The sequence below is a fragment of the Sminthopsis crassicaudata genome, chromosome 1 (genome assembly GCF_048593235.1).
Source record: "Sminthopsis crassicaudata isolate SCR6 chromosome 1, ASM4859323v1, whole genome shotgun sequence".
NCBI lineage: Eukaryota > Metazoa > Chordata > Mammalia > Dasyuromorphia > Dasyuridae > Sminthopsis > Sminthopsis crassicaudata.
Window position 1 is genome coordinate 42,164,309 of NC_133617.1, and position 21,501 is coordinate 42,185,809.

The 21,501-nt window shown below is 37.2% G+C and overlaps 1 protein-coding gene across 2 annotated transcripts in view; it reads left to right on the forward strand.

Annotated features, from left to right (window-relative positions):
* The window catches only part of ADGRD1 (adhesion G protein-coupled receptor D1), a 435,558-nt gene that overhangs the window by 355,268 nt on the left and 58,789 nt on the right, over nt 1–21,501 (forward strand). For both annotated transcript variants that reach the window (XM_074299712.1, XM_074299710.1), the window contains one exon: nt 20,977–21,043. In XM_074299712.1, coding sequence (XP_074155813.1) covers nt 20,977–21,043 — 67 coding nt within the window. The remainder of the gene's footprint in view (nt 1–20,976; nt 21,044–21,501) is intronic.

The window sequence follows — 21,501 nt, forward strand, 5'->3', positions numbered from 1 at the left end:
AACTGAACATGAGAAATGTCAAATAATCTCATTCCATTCCACCTCATTCTGTTCCATTTCATCCTAGCCTATCTCATCCCATCCTTCCTATCTCAGGGTAACTTAGCTGTTAAATGTCTAAGAAAGGATCAAACGCTATTTTTTTCTGACTTTGAGTTCAGTACTCTAACCACGTTGATATTTAGCTGCTGGGGGCCACAAGTGGGAAATGAAGAGACAATTATAGAGGAATACTATATGACTTGGAGAGCTTGTCACACAATCACAGATTCTAAAAATGAGAAAGTACTGTGGGGGCCATCTAGTGCAACTTGTAAAGCATCAAAATTCTCTCTACCACATGCTTGATAAATGGCTATTTACCCTGTCCTTCGAGGTATCCAGTGAGTGGACTCCTTTACTTTCAGAAAGTCCTGATGTTTTAGAAGATTTTGCTTAAATGAACCTAATTCTGCTTCTGCAAAATTGTCCACCACCCAATCCCACCTAGCTCTTGCCTTTGAAAGCCAAGCAGAACAAAAGTAATTAATCCCTGTAACACAAGACAGAAGGCTTTAAATACTTGAAGACATCTGCCATTCTGCCCTACTTCCAACCTGCCTTTCAGCTAACCACTACTGGTTTCCTTAATTTCTATAAAGTATGATTTCAAGACCTTTTACCATCTTGATTACCTTCCTCTAGAACCTATTCAATTTCTGTATTCCTTCTTAAAATACAGTGCTTAGGAATGAGCACCACACTCAATCAACAAACATTTAAAGTTAACTATGTGCCAATCACTATGCTAAACTCTGGAGATAAAAAAGACAAAATATAGATTTATCATAGCAGAATCTAGAAGAACCATCACTTGCCCTATCTGAGAAATTGCACCTTTCTTAATGTAGCTGAAGAACTTATTAAATTTGTTTATTTATTTATTTTGGTTAATATATTAAATTGGTCCATCCATTCTACTCTATTCTATTTCATCCTCATCCCTCTTGTTCCCATTCCATCCTGTATTTCTATTCTCTCATATTCCATCTTAACTAATTCCATCCCATCCATTCCATTTTATTCCATTCTATTCCATTCCAGTTTGTTCTATTCCATCCCATTAAATTTCATCCCATCCCATTCTTTTTGGTTCCATTCCATTCCATTTATTTCTATTCTATTTCATTCCAATCCTGTTAAATTCCATTCTATTTGACAAACATTTCCTAGATATTTTCCACTGCAAAGCCCTGTACTTGAAGCTGGGAATAATAGAGTGAAAAAGAAACAACCATGACTTTCAAGAAGCTATCAACTTGAGCTAAAAATGATGTGTGCTCAAATCAGCATTATAGGAGATAGTATGATAGGGATGAAATACAGACCTCAAAAAAAAGTACTCACTTTCATTTGTGGGGATAAGGGAAGCTTTGTGGAAATCATGGCCCCTGAGCTGAGCCTTGAATGAAGAGAATTTCAACAGGAAGCAATGAAAAGGGAGTGCATCTCAAGTCTGGGAAATTGTCTAGGTGAAAACACAGAAGAAGAAAAGATAAGGGTGAGTTGATAGGTGACATTTATTAAACACTTTAGGATTTACAAAGTACTTTATAAAACACATCACTTTCTTCACAGGTTAGTAAATCACAGATTTATCACTTAAAGGGACTTAAGAGGTTACACAATATATTCCCTTCCTTTTACAGATGAGGAAACAGACCCATTGAGCTTAAGTGACTTGTCCAAGGTCATATGGATAATAAGAAGCAGAGCTAGGATCTGAAGCTCACAAACCTTGTAAAGTATGTAGTATGATTACCATTTTATGAGGGAAAATAAAAATGACGTGTTATGTGACTAGTAAATGTCATAGACTATATTTATGCCCAGTCGCTTAACTCTAATTCCACTCATTTTTCTCCACTATACCAAGCTTTCTCCCTTTTTGTTTTTAAAATTTATTACATATTTATTTTTGGCATTATTTTCTTTTTAAATTTTGGGTTCCAAATTTTTTTTTTCTTTTCTCCCTCCCATCCATTTCCCAGCCACTGAGAAGGCAAATAATCTGATATCAATTATACATATAGGGATAGCAAAGTGGCCCAAAGGATAGGGCACTGACCCTGGAATCAGGGAGACCTGAGTTCAAATCCTGCCTCACACTTGACATTTACTAGTTGTATGACCTTGAGCAATTTATTTAATCTTGATTGCCTCACTCCCCAAAAATTTATACATGTGAAATCATTCAAAACATATTTCCATATTAGCCATGTAAAAAAAAAAGCAAGAAAAATAAAGTAAGTGAGAAAATTGTACTTCAATTTTCACTCAGAGTTCACTAGTTTTCCCTTTGGAGGTAGATAGCATTTTTCATCATGGGTTTTTTGAAGTTGTCTTTTATCATTGTATTGATTAGAGTAGCCAAGTTTTTCACAGCTAATCATCATTAAGACATTACTGTTTACAATGATCTTCTCATTCTCACTTCACTTTACATCAATTCATATAGATTTTGACATGTTTTTTGAATTCCTTTTCCATCATTTCTTATTGCACAAGAACATTCCATCATAATAAATATGCCATAACTTGTTCAGATATTCCCCAAATATTGATTGTCCCCTCATTTTCCAGTTCTTAGTTACCACAAAAGGAGCTCTACATTTAGGTCCCTTTCCTTTTATCTTTGATCTCTTTAGGATATAGACCCAGTAGTGATACTGCTGGTTCAAAGAGCTTACACAGTTTTATAGTCCTCTGAGTCTTGTTCCAAATTTTTCTCCAGAGTAGTTGTACCAATTCATTATACTACCAACAGTTCATTAGTGTACCTGTTTTCCCCGCATCTCCTGCAGCCTTTGTCATTTATAAGTGTAAGTTAATACTTTAGAGTTGTTTTAATTTGCCTTTCTCTAATCAATAGTAATTTTGACTAATATTATGGTCATATTAAAAATGACCATATATAGCTTTGATTTCTTCTTCTGAAAACTTCCTATTTATATCCTTTGGTCATTTATCAATTGGGGAATGGCTTTTATTTTTATATATTTAACTTAATTTTAAGCAGTATATATTTGAGAAATGAGGTGTTTATCAGAGAAACTTGCTGTAAATTTTTTGGTTGTCTTCATTGCTTTGTACTTTTTAGTAAATATGTGATTTCCTTCATTATCCTTTTTAATTAGGCCTGTTTTTCCTTTTTCTTCATCTTTGATCATGATTGCTACTCCTGCATTTTTTACTTAGCTGAAGCATAATAGTTTCTGTTTTAGCCACCTTTATTTTGACTGTGTGTGTATTTTTCTGTTTCAAGTGTCTTTTTTTATAAACAACATATTGTTGGATTATTGTTTCTAATCCATTCTGCTATCAGCTTCCATTTTATGGATGAGCTCATTCCATTCACATTCAGTTATGATTACTGTGCATTTCTCTTCAGCCCATTTTCTTCTATTCATTCTTCTTTCTTTTTATCTTATTCCTCTTCAAAAATCTATTTTGCTTCTAACCATTGCCTGCTTTAATCCACTCTCCCTTTTATCATTATCCCTCCCTTCTGTTATCTCCTTTCCCTCCTATTCCTATTTACTTCTTGGGTAAACTACATTTTTATATACCACTGAGTGTGTGTGTGTGTGTGTGTGTGTGTGTGTGTGTTCTTCCTTCTTTGAACCAATTCCAATATGAAGTTCAAGCATTGTCTGTCATCAAGCTCTTTCTTGTTCTCTTCTTTTATGGAAGAAAAATTTTCCCATGTTACCTTTACTTTCTTCCTTCTCCTAGTTGTTCTTTCTTTTTCACCCCTTTGTTTTTTTGAAGTTATTCTAACATAACTGGCTCACATCAGTACCATTTGTTTATGTAAACTCCTATAACTACCTTAATAACAATAAAGTTCTTAAGAGTTACATTTAGGAATAGCAACAGTTATTGAGTCTCTTGTGATTTCTCTTTTATGTTAACATTTTTTAATAACAATTTGAGCCTTCTGATTGAATATCAAATTTTCTATTCAACTCTAGTCTTTTTTTTTTTTAACAGTAATACTTAAAAATTTTTAATTTCATTAAGCATACATTTCCCCTCTCAACAGGTTACATTCACTTTTGTTGCATAGGTTATTCTTGGTTGTAATCCTAGACCCTTTGTTTTCCAAAAGATTATGTTCCAAGCTCTCTGCTACTTTATCATGGAAGTTGCTATATTTTGTGTAGTTCTGACTGTGGCTCCACAATATTTAACTTTTCTTTTTTCCTGGCTGCTTGTAGAATTTTCTCTTTGACCTGGAGTTTGGCTATAATATTCCTAAGTATTTTCATTTTGGTATCTCTTTCAGGAAATGATCAGTGCATTTATTGAATTTCTATTTTATCCTCTGGATCTAAGATATTAAATCATTCTTCCTTGATAATTTTTTGAAATATGTCTAGACTCTTTTTAAATTTTTTGATAGTAGATTTCATTTACTCCTAAATGCAATGTTCTTCTCTAAAATGTATTCTCTTGTTGGGGTTTTCTTGGGGTTCTCTGGGAGTGTTAGGATTACTAAGTGAGAACTCAGGTTGTCTGGACAGTGACAAGGTGAGAATTCAGGTTTTCTGGACAATTACAAGGTGAGAACTCAGGTTGACTTGATAGAGGGGGCAAGCTCATTGGCTGGGGTGGTTCTTCCCAGAAGCCCTTGCATTATCCCACGCCCATTCTCTGGGAGAATAAAAGAAGAGGACTCTCAGAGAAAGAGGAAGACTCTCTGCATTACATCAGGCTTGACGGGGCTCTCTGCAGGAAGGGAAGTCACTTCTTTGGACAAGAGTTAACAGCAACTGCCTGGAGACAACGGTTCATTACAGGAAGAAGAATCTGTCTGAGAGATTTGAGTAGACACAGCAGTTCTCTTCCTAGAGAGCGATCCAGCAGCTTCTGGAGACGACAGCACGCTACAATTGGCGTCCACACGTGGGGCAAGGACTTTTGCTTATCCTGACAAGAGGAGCTAGACCAGACCTTTGCAATTTGGCGCCCGAACAGGGACAGACACAGTCCTGATTCCAGTGGAAAAGCTTCCGATCTAGATCTCAGTCTCTCTGACCCAGAACCGTGAGTAACGAGGAAACTTTGTTAAAGATTAAGTGAGCGTGCTAATAGATAAATAAGGAACTTAACTTGTTGAGGGCTAAACCAGGAATCTCTTATAGCTGAAATGGGGCACATGTTAGCTAAATTCAATCCCTGGACCTCAGCCGACTCAACCCCAGCCCCAGAAGCAACCTCAGCTCCACCCCCATTCAGGAGTGGTACTATAGAGAGTATAATCAAGATAATTGAGGAGCAGAGTTTACTTGTAACCTGGGTACAGATTGCTAAACTCTTGGCTGCATTAAGACGCACATCCCCTTGGTTCTTAGAGGAAGAAAAGATAGATGTAGATAAATGGAAGCTAGTGGGATATGAAATGAAAGAATTTCAAGCAAAAAATGGGCCTCGTTCAATTTCTGCAGAAGTATTTTATATCTACAACATAGTTCAATTAGCCTTAAACTATCAAGCAAGTTGTAGGAGAAGGAAAAGTTCTAAAAATGAACAGAGGAGGAAGTGTGAGGAAAAAAGGAAAGATCAAGATCTTTCCCTAGAGCAAGAGGATTTAAATGAGGAATTATGGTATGATTCTCTTGAAGAAGCTTCAACCCTGCCTAGAGAACAGATTATTGACAGGCCCACATCAACCCCACCTTCAGAGATGGAGGAAGAAAGAGGGGAAGAGGCAGAAACACAAACAGAATTGCCTGTGAAGAAGCCTAAGCCTATGACAAGATTAGAAAAAGCATTGGTTAAAGCTAAGAGAGAAGGACAGGATATAAGTGATTTTATACATGCATATCCTGTGATTGAAAATACTGACTCTGTAGGTAAAAAAAGGAGAAGATATGCACCTTTAGATTTGAATAAAATTAAGGATTTGAAAAAAGGTTGTACCCTTTATGGGGCTACATCAGCTTATGTCAAAATGTTACTAGATGGTTTGTCTTATGAAGTCCTAACCCCGAATGATTGGAAATCCATAGCAAGGACATGTCTGGAACCTGGAGAAAATTTATTATGGCTTGCGGAATTTCATGAATTATGTAAAATTCAAGTCAGATGCAATTTGGAAATAGGAGTTAACACACAATTCACTTTTGAGCACTTAGCTGGTGAAGGTCAGTATGGAGAGAATTCAGAACAGATTCATTATACCATGACAATATATGAACAAATTGCTAAGGCTGCAATAAAAGCTTGGGGTGTCCTCCCTGGACAGAAAGATCGTGGAGAGGCTTTCACTAAAATACAGCAAGGTCCCAATGAACCTTTTGCAGATTTTGTGGGACGTTTGCAAACTTCTGTCAAAAGAACTATTGGAGAAAATTCAGCTACAGAAATAATGACCAGACATCTGGCTAAGGAAAATGCCAATGAGATTTGCAAAAGAATTATGTGGGGATTAGACAAAGATGCTCCTTTAGAGGAGATCATAAGACGCTGTGCTACAGTGGAAACAAATGCTTTTTACACCCGGACAATGATGAATGTGGAAAGACAGGGTCCCTCCTGGCAAGGGACTTCTAGAGAAACTCGGCAATGTTTTCAATGTGGAAAAATTGGACATCTAAGAGCTCAGTGTAGGTATGGAGATACAGTGAGAAGACAGGATGAGAGAAGACCTAAAACCCCATGTCCAAAATGCAACAGAGGACTCCATTGGGCATCAGAGTGTAAACTAATTCAGGGAAATAGGATGAGGGGCCCAGATCCAGGGCCCCAGGCAAAAAAGACTTGGGGCATGATGACAGCTGATGTTACACCTAAAGAGCCTTTAGAAGGTCAGGACTCTGATTTGATCAACCAGCAGAAAAGCAATCACATGGCAGAAAGGGATTACCCAATCAGTCAGCCAAAAGGCAATCAGATTGCAAAAATGGATTACACTTGGGGAGAATACAGGCCTTTTAAACCAACAGGGCTGTGTCCAGTGCAAACAATTCCAATGTAATTGCCAAATGATGAGAAGATATTTAGAAAGTGGTAAATAGAAGGTAATTAGATAGGTTAACTGCCTGGGAGAGAGGGTTTGCTTGTATTTCTTCAGCAGGAAAAGGAATCAGATGGGTGCCAACGAGTCATATTCACCTTGTCCATCAGAGAGAGACAGAAAAAGAGAAAGACCTCAAAATAAAGGAGAAGATCTAAGAAACATCTGACACTGAAAGAGCATGGATAATAAGAAGACTGTTAAAGAACTTTAAAAACCAGCAGGAATCATTGGACTTCCTCACACAAGATGAGACTAATGGACAATGGACTTATGGACATTTATAAATTTTCAATTTATGATTATGTTATATACTTCTAGCATGTGTTACGTTATTATGTTACTATGTACTTATGTAATTTATGTAATTATCTGTAATACTTCCCATATTGATGGATTTATGTTTCAAGGTCATTTATGTAATTATGTGTAATACCTTCCATATTGATGGATTTATGTTTCAAGGTCATGACTGTCCTATGTTCTAAATCAAAAGAAAGGGGGAGATGTTAGGATTACTAAGTGAGAACTCAGGTTGTCTGGACAGTGACAAGGTGAGAATTCAGGTTTTCTGGACAATTACAAGGTGAGAACTCAGGTTGACTTGATAGAGGGGGCAAGCTCATTGGCTGGGGTGGTTCTTCCCAGAAGCCCTTGCATTATCCCACGCCCATTCTCTGGGAGAATAAAAGAAGAGGACTCTCAGAGAAAGAGGAAGACTCTCTGCATTACATCAGGCTTGACGGGGCTCTCTGCAGGAAGGGAAGTCACTTCTTTGGACAAGAGTTAACAGCAACTGCCTGGAGACAACGGTTCATTACAGGAAGAAGAATCTGTCTGAGAGATTTGAGTAGACACAGCAGTTCTCTTCCTAGAGAGCGATCCAGCAGCTTCTGGAGACGACAGCACGCTACATGGGAGCACCCTTCATTTCAGTTCAGTAATCACCCAAAATGCAGCCAGATATTAAAGTCCAAATCCTTTATTGTCTCCTTCCGAGTCTTGTCTCCTTCACTTGGGGGTCGGCTAGTTTTTCTGGAGGCCTATCTCTCTCCTTGGTTCCAAGAGCTTCTGCTCCCGCTTCCCTTCTCTGGCTTCTGAATCTCCCTGACTGACTCCTGGTTGAAGTTCCTAGTTTAAAGGTGTGAATCTTGTAGAAATCTAGTAAATACTAAGTACATGTACTGAACTATAGAACTGTTAAATACCAAGCTAAATAATCATTATCTCTATCAATTCTCTATCACTGACTTAGCACCTTGTTTCAAATTCTGGCCCATAACATCTAAATATCTTTAATTATCTTTCTTTATTCTGTTTGCCAGGTCAGTTGTTTTTTCAATAAGATTTCTCATATTTTGTTCTATTTTGTTATTTTCACTCTATTTTATTGGTCCTTGATATCTCATGGAGTCATTAGCCTCCACTTGCCCAATTCTAATTTTTAAGGAATTATTTCCTTTGATGGGATTTTGTTTCTCTTTTTCCATTTGGCTAATTTTGCTTTTTAAGGAGTTTTTTTCTTCAGTGAAATTTTGAACCTTTTCCATTTGACCTATTTTTCTTTTTAAGGTGTTATTTTCTTTCATTTTTTGTACCTTATTTACCAAATTGTTAATTTGCTTTTCCTAATTTCCTTACATCATTTTCATTTCTTCCCACTTTTTCTTCTACCACTTTTATCTTGTTCTTTAATGCTTCTAGGTTGGGTTTGGGTCCAATTAGCATTTTACTTTGAGATTCTGTTTATAGTTATTTTTACATTGTTGTCTTCTGAGTTTATTTTGATATTCCATGCCAATATTGTTGCTTTTTATTGTCAAATTCTTTGTTGTTGTTTCCATCCAATTTCTTGATTTTGAATTTTATTTTAGATATGGACTCTGCTCACCTAAGCAGAGAAGTCCCTATCCCAACTAAAGGCTTTTTGGTGTTACTATTTTCAGAGCTAATTCTAGGAGGTCTGCAAATTTTTGATGAGTTCAAGGTGTTTTGATACTGGAAAAGCTTCAGTCACTATTCAATAAATACACACACACACACACACACACACACACACACACACACACACACACACATATATATATATATATATATATATATATGTATGTATTTGAGAGAGTACACCCCAGGTTTATTTGAGAAATATTTTGTGGCTACTGTGCATACTAGGCCACCTTAGTAGATACTTCTGATAAAATTCATTGTCACAATTGACATGACTTGGTAGAAGATACACTGGTGGGGATTTATGAGCTATAAGATTAGGAATGGATATCCACAGGGTATCCCCTTGGACCTTTTCAGAACTGTAGCCAAATTCCAGTCCATAAGAGCCAGTGCAGGTTGGGGACTGCATCTCATAGGATGTTTTATTCAAATGCAATAATATATTTGACTCATTATTGTGCTTCAAAGCACTGCAAAATCATTTTACCCATTTTCCCCAACCTATGATTTCATCTATTTAGACAACATACATTGAAAAAACTCTCTCTATCCTCTACCAATGTAATTCAGCAATTTATAATCTTAGGGAATTGCCTTGCCACAATGAGGACTTAAGGGACTTGTTTGGTGATATAGCCAATATGTGGTAGAGTAGAAACTTGAACCCAGGTACTCCTGACACTAAGGATGGATCTCTATTTGCTACCCTTAGAATAATAGAGGCACATATTTAGAGATAAATGGAACCTTCATTTTACAAATAAGGAAACTGAGTCCCAAAGAGTTTGACCAGGGTAACACAGGTATAGGTGGCAGAATCATGTCCTTGGACTGCAAAGCCAATGTTCTTGTCATTGCAGATAAATTGCCTTTATTTCTTCTTCCTTTTATCTCTTTTTCTCTCCTGTGATAGATACCATCTTCTTTATCTCCCTCTTTCATTTTCCTCATAGTGCTGTAGAATATATATAGGGCCCTGAACTTGGAATAAGGGATGGCTAATTTGAATTCTCCCTCTGACACTTAGCTATGTGTTCCTGAGTAATATTTTTACTTTTGTGTGCCTCATGTAACTCTTTAGGATTTATCTACTTAGTGTCAAGTCAAGATTTATGTTAGTAGAAGGAGTACTCACACTGGGATTTCCCTCCACTGATCAAGCCCCAAATTCTTATTTTTGGGGTTAACCTAATGGAGTCAGTATTGAATTAGAAGGTCACAGAATAGATTCAATCATCAGATTTCACAGCTTTGAAAAGAGAGATGGGGAATGGGGTGGGCAAGCAGCCTAAAGTAGGGAAAAGTAGAAATTCTGGAAATTCAGTACATTTTGTCTTCATTAACATGAACTAAACGCTGAACAAGCTATTTCCAAGTGAGGTTCTTGACACATAACTGCTTTAATGAATAAATAAGTCATTTGTAACCAGCCTGTTAATTGTTCAGAAATTGTGGCTTCAAGAGAGATTGTCTTAAGTAGGCCACACTCCCTCTCTGCCATCCATCTTTGCTATTCTCCTAACTTCCTTGGAATTGTGTTTTCTTAGGATGGTGGATTTAATAACACTTTTGAAGCTGAAAAAGATATTTTGATGTGAGATCTCAAAGTGTTTGAGATGGAAGGGAACTTAGAAATCCTTTCCCTTACAGGAGAAGAAACCTGCCTAGGAAGGGATAGAACCTGGTCCAGGGCCACATGACTAGTAAGCAGAACAGGAACTCCCTAGTAATACCTGGTTGTTGACCACCAATCCATAGTTCTTTTCATTAATGACAAAGAGCATTTTAACTCTGTATTAGTGCAATTTATAAGTGGCTAGAGGCTTAAATTCCAAATTTTAAAGGCCCAAATTTTAAAGTGGAAGAGACCCCAGAGGCCATCTTGTTTAACTCCTCAGTTTATGGAAATAGCATTGATCTGGATGCCAGAAGTTCTGAATTCTAGGCCCAAATTTCACACTAATCCTCTGTGTCTATGGGCAAGTCAGCCTGTTTTCTGGGCTTTGTTGGATCATTGATCTAAATCCAAAAGGATCTGGCTGTCTAATTCAACTCTCTCTTCCCCTCCTTCCCCTCCTTCCTCTTCCTCCTTCCCTCCTCCCTTCTTCCCTCCCTTCTTCCCTCCTCCCTCCTCCCTTTCTTTCTTTCTTTCTTTCTTTCTTTCTTTCTTTCTTTCTTTCTTTCTTTCTTTCTTTCTTTCTTTCTTTCTTTCTTTCTTTCTTTCTTTCTTTCTTTCTTTCTTTCTTTCTTTCTTTCTTTCTTTCTTTCTTTCTTTCTTTCTTTCTTTCTTTCTTTCTTTCTTTCTTTCTTTCTTTCTTTCTTCCTTCCTTCCTTTCTTCCTTCCTTTCTTCCTTCCTTTCTTCCTTCCTTTCTTTCTTCCTTCCTTTCTTCCTTCCTTTCTTCCTTCCTTTCTTCCTTCCTTCCTTTCTTCCTTCCTTCCTTCCTTCCTTCCTTCCTTCCTTCCTTCCTTCCTTCCTTCCTTCCTTCCTTCCTTTCTTTCTTTCTTTCTTTCTTTCTTTCTTTCTTTCTTTCTTTCTTTCTTTCTTTCTTTCTTTTTTCTTTCTTTCTTCCTTCCTTTCTTCCTTCCTTTCTTCCTTCCTTTCTTCCTTCCTTCCTTCCTTCCTTCCTTCCTTCCTTCCTTCCTTCCTTCCTTCCTTCCTTCCTTCCTTCCTTCCTTCCTTCCTTCCTTCCTTCCTTCCTTCCTTCCTTCCTTCCTTCCTTCCTTCCTTTCTTTCTCTCTCTCTCTCTCTCTCTCTCTCTCTCTCTCTCTCTCTCTCTCTCTCTCTCTCTCTCTCTCTCCCCCCCCTTTCCTCCCTCCCTCCCTCTCTCCCTCCCCTCCTTCCTTCCTTTCTTTCTTCCTATCTCTCTTCCATTTATTAATACTTCAAGATATCTATGATATCAATCTTAAGACTTCTAGTTCCACTTGATTACAAGATCTTCATGAGTTATTGGAGTAGAAGACAGTGGTGGCTGGGCTGATGGAAATGAGCCTTTCAAGCTTATGTTTCCCTTGTTAAGGGAAGTTAAGGGGTCTCCTAAACTTATCTTTTTGAGTTACCATATTTTCATTGAACATCAGCCCCAGAATATGTAAGAGGCTCAGAATGTGTCAAGGATACCTCCAACCCTCCCTCCCCCCGCAAGAGACATAAAAAAGACATAATTTGTTCTTATACCCCAAGCTGGACTTTCTGTGTGTTCTTGGGAGTAAAACAAGTGGCAATCATTCTGCACTGATTGAGTTACTGTGTGTGCATCAGGGACTCTTATAGATAAGCAGACTATCTTCTTTTTTTTTTTTTTTTTTTTTTTTTTTTTTTTGTTGTTGTTGTTGTTGTTGAGGCAATTGGGGTTAAGTGACTTGTACAGGGTCACACAGATAGGAAGTGTTAAGTGTCTGAAGCCAGACTTGAACTTGGGTCCTCCTGACTTCAGGTCTGGTACTCTATCCACTGCACCACCTAGCTGCCCCAGACCATCCTATCTTCATAGCCTAGCAGTTCCCAAAAGAAAAAAGTGCTGTTTTTGCCATCTTAGCTATTCATTATTTTCTTCTTTCCTGACAATCCCATTTGGGTGGGGATTTCTGTTTCTTTTCCTTTCTTTGTTGAAATTTCATAAATATGAAAGCCTTTGTTTGAATTCCTTACTTAGAGTTCCACATGCATGTTTATTTTCTTGTAATAAATCTGGTTGTAACAAAATATTTCATGGACTTGTTATATTGAAAGAAGGAAGGAAGGAAAAAAAAGAAAAAAGAAAGAAAGAAGGAAGGAAGGAAGAAGTTGTGATATTGTAAATTTTGGCAGCAATTGGCTATAGTGAGAAAAATTGCTTTTAGACTGACCAGAAGCTTCAGATGCAGGGCCAGGGCTGGATACCAGTATGGGGCTCTTTCATGTCCAATCTGTTTTAGATTTCTGGTTTGGGAAGGCTCACTTCTTCACTCCAATCTCACATACATCTCTCTCTTTAGGTCATTCATGGCTAAGTGGAGAAAGATAAAGCCTTTTGTTTTGATAAGAGTATCCCAGCCTATGTGGATTTGAAAACCTGATCTGAATAATTGGGCTGGATAATGAAGTCTTCACCAATTCTTATCTGGACTATCATAAAATAACCTCTCAATTAGCCTCCCCATTTCCAGTATTTCTCTCCAATCTATCTTCCATGCCTCATGCCAAAATAATCTTCGAGAAGTTCAGTTTGACCCTTTCACCTTCCTGTTTAAGAAGTTTGATCTTGACACGGCCCAGACCTTCACCTCACTTCCTAATGGTCTCCATAGCATGCTCTTTAGACATCATTCTCACTTCTTCCCAACTGAAAACTCTGGACTCTGCTCCTGGGGCCCCTATCTCTGATAAGTGAGCTTTTGCTTTAACTTGTCCAGGCCCGATCTTCCATACCATGTCAAGACAAATAGCCCACCTCCTTTTCTTCCAAAACCCTTAAGTGTTATCTTCCCCAATTTGAATGTAAGCATCTAAAGGACAAGGACTATCTTGATGGCTTATATTTGCATCCCTAGAACTTAATATAATAAGTGCCTGATAAATTCCTCTATCTATCTATCTATCTATCTATCTATCTATCTATCTATCTATCTATCTACCTACCTATCTGCCTACCTACCTATGTCTGTCTCTCTAATCTATCTACTTACCATCTATTATCTCTAATGATTCCCTATTACTTCTCTTTAAAATACCTACTTCTCAGCTTGATATTAAATTCCATTGATGGACCCTTTGGATCTAGCCTGTCTTTCCACACATTTCTCATTATTCTCCATTCAATTTATATTCCAGTTAAACTGTATTACTTGTAATTCCCTGAGCTTTGCACTTTGTTTCTTGCCTCTGTACACCGTGCCTTAGTAGATGAAATTTTCTTCAAGATTCAGCTCAGGTTCCATCTCCAGGAAGCCTTTCCCAATCCCCTTGGTAAGTTTTTCTCCTTCAGATTATCTTGTGTTTTCTTACTCATTTATGCTATCCCCTGGTAGATTCTAAGTTTCTTAAAGACAGGAGCAGTTTCATTTTTGTCTTTGTATTTCTAGCACCTAGTAGTGTCTTACCCTTTTCTTTTTAATTGGTGTAGAGAATGTCTGGTTCCTTAACTTTAACCAGAAATTTTTATACAACTGGTTTTCTTCTTCCTTATTTTATCTTTCTCAGCCTGTTTGATTGAATAATCATCGTATCATATCTCCTAATTGGCTACTTTCCAATGTTATTTTTGGGCCCTTCCTCCCCTTTCTCTCCCTTCCTATTTTCCCTTTCCTTCCTCTCCCTTCCCCTCTCCTCTCTTCTTTCTTCCCTCCTTTCCCTTCCTTTCTCTACTCCTCTCTTCTCCTCTCCTGCCCTTCCCTCTACTGTCTTCCCTTTCTCTTCTTCTGTGCCTTCCTCTCCCATACCATCTTTCCTTTCTTTCCCCTCATCTCTCCTTTATTCTCCTCTCTTTTCTTCACTTCCTTCTTCTCTCCTCTCTTCTCTTCTCCCCTCCCTTTTTTTCTTTGTATAATTATCCTTTCCACATTACAACTTTCCCCATCATGGCTTGGATACATCATGGGTTGACATAAAAAATTAAATGGTAATTTTTTGGGGAAATTTTGTGGAAGTCACAGATGACATGCAAAGGCCAGCTGATGACTGAGAAAAAGTTTAGAAACTCAGAAATGCATAAAATATGTGTAAATTATTTTATAATATCAACGTATTTTATCTTTTAGTGCCATAATAATGCAGACGTCTTCTCTGCTAAAAAGAGAGGGCCAAACATTTTAATGCAGATTTTCCTTATCATGGGGGCCCTACATTAAGGTGATTAGCAATGTAATGTGCATGTTGTATATGATATAATGAAGTATACACATATATAGTACATAACAACACCCATCTCAGGCACTTGTGAGCAAGTAAAATAATGAAAGATTTACAAAGTGACCTAAAGTATCTAGGACCCTAACTACACTCCTAATTCCTGTAATGGATAATATACTTTCTTGTCACCTTGTGAGCTCCCCTGAGTTTAATAAAGCTCTTTTTGTAAATTTTGAATTTCAGCTCCATATTGCCAACTGCTTATTACAGATTTCAAATTGAATGCTATGGAGACATTTCAAACTCAGCATATTCCAAACTGACAACCATTATCTCTACCTCTCTTCCAAACCTTCCTGTTCCTGATGAGAACTAGATAAGGAGTACCTAAATGAAATTAGGTTTAATTGAAGTTTAGTGGCAGGTTTGGGGTGCAGGGAGTCAAATGGAACTCCCCTGCAACCCCTTTGGATTTGGTGCAAGGATACAGAGTTAAATGAGGTCTAGTGGCAGTGCAGAGTTCCCTGTAAAGGAATTTACAGACCCGAAAGCCTAGATTGAGAAAGAGGTTTATTATGGGGTTTGGAAGTAAGGTTAAAAGGTGTTAGGTAAAGAGGGAAAGACACCAGAGCCAGGGTGGTTCCAGTGGGCAGAAATCCTTGACATGGCAGGCGTAAGGCTGCATGTTTGGGACCTATGCAAAGAGAGGACTCCAGCTTATCTCTTTTATAATAGGGAGCTTTGGCTGCAAGCTGAAGGGGCTTGTGGGTGGAGTTCCAGGCTGAGCTTCAGCCTGGGTTAGAATTTGAATAGAATTCAATGGTTTTCTGGACTAAGCCAGATAGCAAAGATGAAAACTTTTTGTGTTTAAGGTGGAATCCTCTCCCTGAGACCGAGTCCAAGGAGGTTTAAGAGTTTTGGAGTTTCCTCATCATTCCTATGAAATTGTTCCCATCTTTCTGGCCATTTTGCTTTGTACTTTTAACTCCTCCTTGCCCATCATTCTACATAGCTAATGAGTTGATGAATCTTGTTCATATTTCTACAATGTGAATGAATGAAATGGACTAAATTGAATACATGAATTTTTTATTAAGCTTACTATGTGCAAATCACCATGATAAGTGCTGAGGACACAAATTGAAAATCAAGATAGTAACAAGGGACTCATATTTTGAAGGGAAGAGAGAGATGGAGGGTTCTCATAATCCTTAGGATATAATGGCAAAGCAGATGGTAAGCCCTCTTCTTTCCATTGATAAAATCATACAAGATTCTTATGTCTGATCCTTTTACAGTGATGAGGACTTTAGTAGCAAGAACGTTCTTTTCTGCATCTTCTTCACTAACTATGGCTAAAACATCTGTAGGAACATTTGTCATGTCACATCTCCATAATTCAATTCAATAAACATTTATTAAGTGTCTTCTATGTGCCAGGATTATGCTAAATTTTGGATATATAAAAAAGGAAAATAAAGACACTCCATTCCCTCAAGGAGCTTAAAGTTTATTAGAGGAAAAAAGCATATAATTTAATAGAGCTTAGATGTACTGGGTAGGAAATGTTGCTATTCTCAAGACTCTTGGGTTCAGGGTCCGGGGTGTGTCCATCAAGGTCTGAGGAGAAATGATGGTTAAGGCGGTGGTGGTGGATAGACTTTCCTGCTACATACATCTCTCATGTTCCATGGCTTCTCTCCGGTTCACTAGTTACTACTTTAATTCAGGTTCTGATTATCAGAGGAGATAAGTGGCCTTTGTCAGTAAGAGTCAAAATTAGGAACAGGTTTGCCAAACTTTTCTTTAAAGATACTTTTATTTTCTGTGGTTATAATTTGAGGCTTTATATTCTCATTGTAAAACAAACAAAAATAATTAGCAGGTAGCATATTAATAAAAATGATTCTCCCCCCCGCCCTGAGTTATAGCAATCGACCTAGAATGTTTGATACTATTTTCTTATCCCATAGTGAAAACAAAAGTAAGGATAGTGTCCTTTATTTAAAATGAGTCTGTTAAAAATCTAAGTAAATTATACGTTAAAGAATAAATTGTGAATCCAAACACAGCCTTTTAAACCTTCTTATATGCTCAGAGGGTTTAACGAGAAGCTGCTAATTAGTGTGACCACATATAACACATATGGCTATTTTCACTTTTACAAGATGAAAAATAATATTAAAAGCCTCCTAATTGGTCTCCCTGCCCCAAACATCTTCCCATTGCAGTATATTTACCACAAAGCTTTCTTTTATTGTTGATCTGATTGTGTGGAATTCCAGTATTTTCTAATGTCTGTTCAACATTTCTGTTGACCCTTTAGAGTCCTTCATCTACCTACTCTCACCCTATCTTTCTGGTCTCATGAGATATTTCTCTGACTCCTAATGCTTTGTCTTTCAAGCACACTGGTCTTCTCTTTGTTCTTTATCCCTTGCACTCCATCCTTGGTCTCTGTACCATGTAAATAGCCATCTTCAAAGCCTGCATTGTTCATATGTGTTGTACTCTTTTTTTTTTTTTTTTTTTTCTGTCAACATTGGGCTCAAAATGGCACATGAAACATTTCCTCCAACTGTTAATATTCTCCTTTCCAAGCTGGACTGTAATATTATTTTGTATTTATTTATATTTTATCTCTCTATAAAATAATTGTATATATATAAAACCTCCATTACATCAAGGCTTGCTTTATCTTTTGCATTTTTATCTCCAGTGCCTAGTATAGTAAGTACTTAATAAGATCTTGTTGATTGATTGATTATGGCCTCAGGGATTTTTAATCTTTTTGTTATTGTTGTTGTCCTGGACTCTTTTGACAGTCATTTTGGTGAAGGCTAGGAATTCTTCTTCCAAATAATGTTTATAAGTGGATGAAATAAAATACACAACATTACAAAAATAGTTATCACTATATATGTATATATACATCTATCTATCTATCTATCTATCTATCTATCTATCTATCTATCAATCTATTCAATCTGAGCTCATAGATATCATGTTAATAACTCTTCTTGCCTTGCAAAAATTTCCTAGGAATCACTTAGAAGGTCAGGGTCACATAGCTATCATGTTTCCATAGAAGAAATTGAACTCAGTTTTTTCTAAGTTCAAGATTCTCTATCCATGGCTCTAACATAAATTATATTGAATTGAATTGACCTGAACTGGATTTCTAATTTGATAGGATCTATTATTCACCATTGATTTTGCTTGAGAGAAATTGGGGTCAATTCTACATCATGATGGGCCTTCAGAGGAAGAATTTTAATAGGGACTTTTAAATAATGAAATCAAGAAGTGGTTTTTTTTTTTTTTTTTTTTTTTATTGGTTTGTTTTTTTAAACTCTGGCTTACAGTCTTCAGTGATATGAATTTCCCTCACCAATTAAGAAGCATTCTGAAAGCTCTCACCTCAGTGAGACGTCTGCAAGCAGTTTAAATAATCGCTAGGAATGAGAGATGTGGGATAAATGTAAACATGAGACAATTATATACATAAGGAATAGGCATATTATTCTATCCTTGCCCTGCAGTGAAATAGGAAAGAGAGGCAATGCCCTGGAGGTTAGCTGGGGTGAAGTTTGGAATGCATGTGCCCTGACCCCATTTCATTATAATTAGTACTTAAAATTTAATTTCCATGTTTTCAAATCAGAGTTTTCAGGAAACAGTGGCCTGTTGATGGAGGAACTGTACATGAGATGATTTGTAAAGTGAAAGACAAGTGCTTAGGATGTCATGAAGCACAGGAGCTTTGAAAAAAAGGAAGGGCCAACAAAGAATACAAGAGGGTACTTTAAAGGAACCAACCCCCATAAAGGGTCATCTGAGCCCAATTGCAAGATCTCCAGGGATGGTCATCTCACTACCTTATTAGATACTGCTTCACTTTTGAACAATTCTCACAATTCCTTTTTGAACAAAGACATGTATTTTTGGAAGATCTAGAATGCAAGACATGATTTCTCGGCGATCTAGAACACCAAAATGCAGCTTTTCCGTTGATCTAGAACACCAAGACATGTCTTTCTGGATGAGCTAGAACAGAAAACCTCTTTTTGGGTGATCTAGAACATCAAAGACATGGCTTTCTGTATAATCTAGACCAGAAAGACACACCTTTTGGGGCCATCTAGAACAGAAAATCACATTTTGGACATGATCTAGAACACAAAAATGTGTAATTTGGTGTGAGCTAGAACACCAAGGTACATTTTTGGGTGATCTAGAACACCAAAGCCATCTTTTCTGGGTGATCTAGAAAGGCATGTCTTTTGGGTGATATAAAATACCAAGACATGTTTTTTCAGTTGATCTGGAATATCAAGACATATCTTTTTGCAAGTGATCTGGAAAAGAAAGACATGGCTTTCTGGGTGATTTAGAACACCAAAACACATCTTTCAGCAAACACCCATCTTTTGGTGATCTAGAACAGAAAACACAAATCTTTTGGGTGATCTAAAATACCAAAGAATAGTCTTTCTGGGTGACCTAGAACAGAAAGGCCCATCTTTGAGGTGATCTAGAACAGAAAACACACCTCTTTTGGGTGATCTAGAACTCCAAAGACAAGCCTTTCTATATGATCTAGAACAGAAAAACACATTTTTGAGGTAATCTAGAACACGAAGGCACGTCTTTCTGAGTGATCTAGAACAGACACACACACATTTTTGGTCTAGAATAGAACAACACATCTTTTGGTGGTGATCTAGAACAGAAAGACACATCCTTTTGGGCAATCTAGAATAGAAAAACATAACCAGTGGTGATCTAGAACACTAATATATGTCTTTCTGGGTGATCTAGTACAGAAAGACATAACCAGGGCAATCTAGAACACCAAGATATATCTTTCTGGGTGACCTAGAACACCAAGACATGTCTTCCTGGGTGATCTAGAACAGAAAGATATGTCTTTTTGGATCATGTAGACCACAAATATTGGTTTTCTGGGTGATATAGAACACCAAAAGACATGTCTTCTCGGATCCTCCCTTCTTTTCTATATTCTTTTCTAGAACCCCAATCCAAAAAACATTCTTTTCTAGAGCCTCAATCCAGGAAAAACTCTTCTAGATTCTTTTCTGGATCGCTATCAGGGTGATCTAGAACATCAAGACTTCCTGGGTGATATAGAACAGAACAACATGTAATCTGGGGTGATCTAAAACACCAAGACACATCTTTTGGGGCAATCTAGAACAGATAGTCCACTAGCAGAGACCTGGAGTCATATTTTGAAGTTCCTGTGCATCACTTCTCCTAGGGTTTCAGATGAGGCTCTCTAGTGCCTACAAGGTCTGACCCTAATATTGTTCAAGGAACAAAGTCAAATAAAAAAGTGTAATGAATATGGAATTTAGTGCAAAAAAATTACACCTGAGAAGTAATCATTTCATTATAGCTCTGAGCCACACGTGTGTGTGTGTGTGTGTGTGTGTGTGTGTGTGTGTGTGTGTGTATAGAGTCTAACACAGACTCTTACTAGTAAAGAATGCTTAGCATGTTTGTGGAATGAATAAATGAATGATATTTTTGTTGTTATTTTTCTTTTTAAATTTTTAAAAAAATTTAATATTTTATTTTTCTCAATTACATTTAGAAACAACTTTAACATTTTTTCTTCCAAATTTTGACTTTAAAATTCTCTCTTTCCTCTGCCCCTCTCATAGAAAAGGCAGTTTGACATAGGTTATACATGTATAGTCATGCTTAATATATTAATGAATAATATTTTTGAACATATTCTATAAAACAACAGCTGGTTATGGGTTTCCTATTCTCATTTTTGCCTTCTTGTTGCTTCTAGTAATGAAAGGCTCTGGTTCAGTTCTATTGTCGCACTTCTTGCTCCTCTCCACCCTTTACTCCCTCCCAATAGCCACTTTGAGGCTCTTTATAGTTGGAGCCTCCCTCTCAATCATTCTTTAAGCTTTGCTGGTCTCCAGAAAGGAAGGTAAGAGTGCTATTAATTCTGTAGTGTCTCTGGCTGCAAAATTGGACATGTATGCAAGAGAACTTCCAATGGCTTGCTAATTAATGGCACCACTAATTGAATGACCTTGTTCTCCAATTTGCAGCCCAGGGCCAGAGAGTAACTCCTGTGTTCTCTTCTTACAGTTGCTGGTTGTCCTTGGGAAAGGGAGCCATCTGGGCCTTTGTGGCCCCAGCTCTGTTCGTCATCATGGTACGTGATTTCCAATTGGGGGTACATGAGAGCAATTTGTAAGATTTTTTTTTAAGATTAAGATTTTCTGAAACCTCTTAGTTTTGCATGATAGTCATTTCCAAATTTAAACATCCCCTCAATCCTTTTTAACCCTTTTCATAACAGAAAAAAAAAAAAACAGTTAAACAAAAACAGCTGATGTTTAATAGGACTAATCAGTCTAAGTCAAGTCCAGCACCTGTGGTCCCCCTTCTCCATGTCAGGAGGAAGAAAATGTATCTCATCATCTCTTTTCCAAGTCAGAGAATGCTCATGACATTTATTTTTGGTCTACATGCTTTTTAGTGTTCTCATTTACATTATTGCAATCATTTTGGATAGTAGCCAGTTAAGACCCCCTGATTCACATTAATCGTGTGATGTTGAGCAAGTTTCTTCACTTCCCAGTACCTCCTTCAGCTCTCTGATTCTATGGA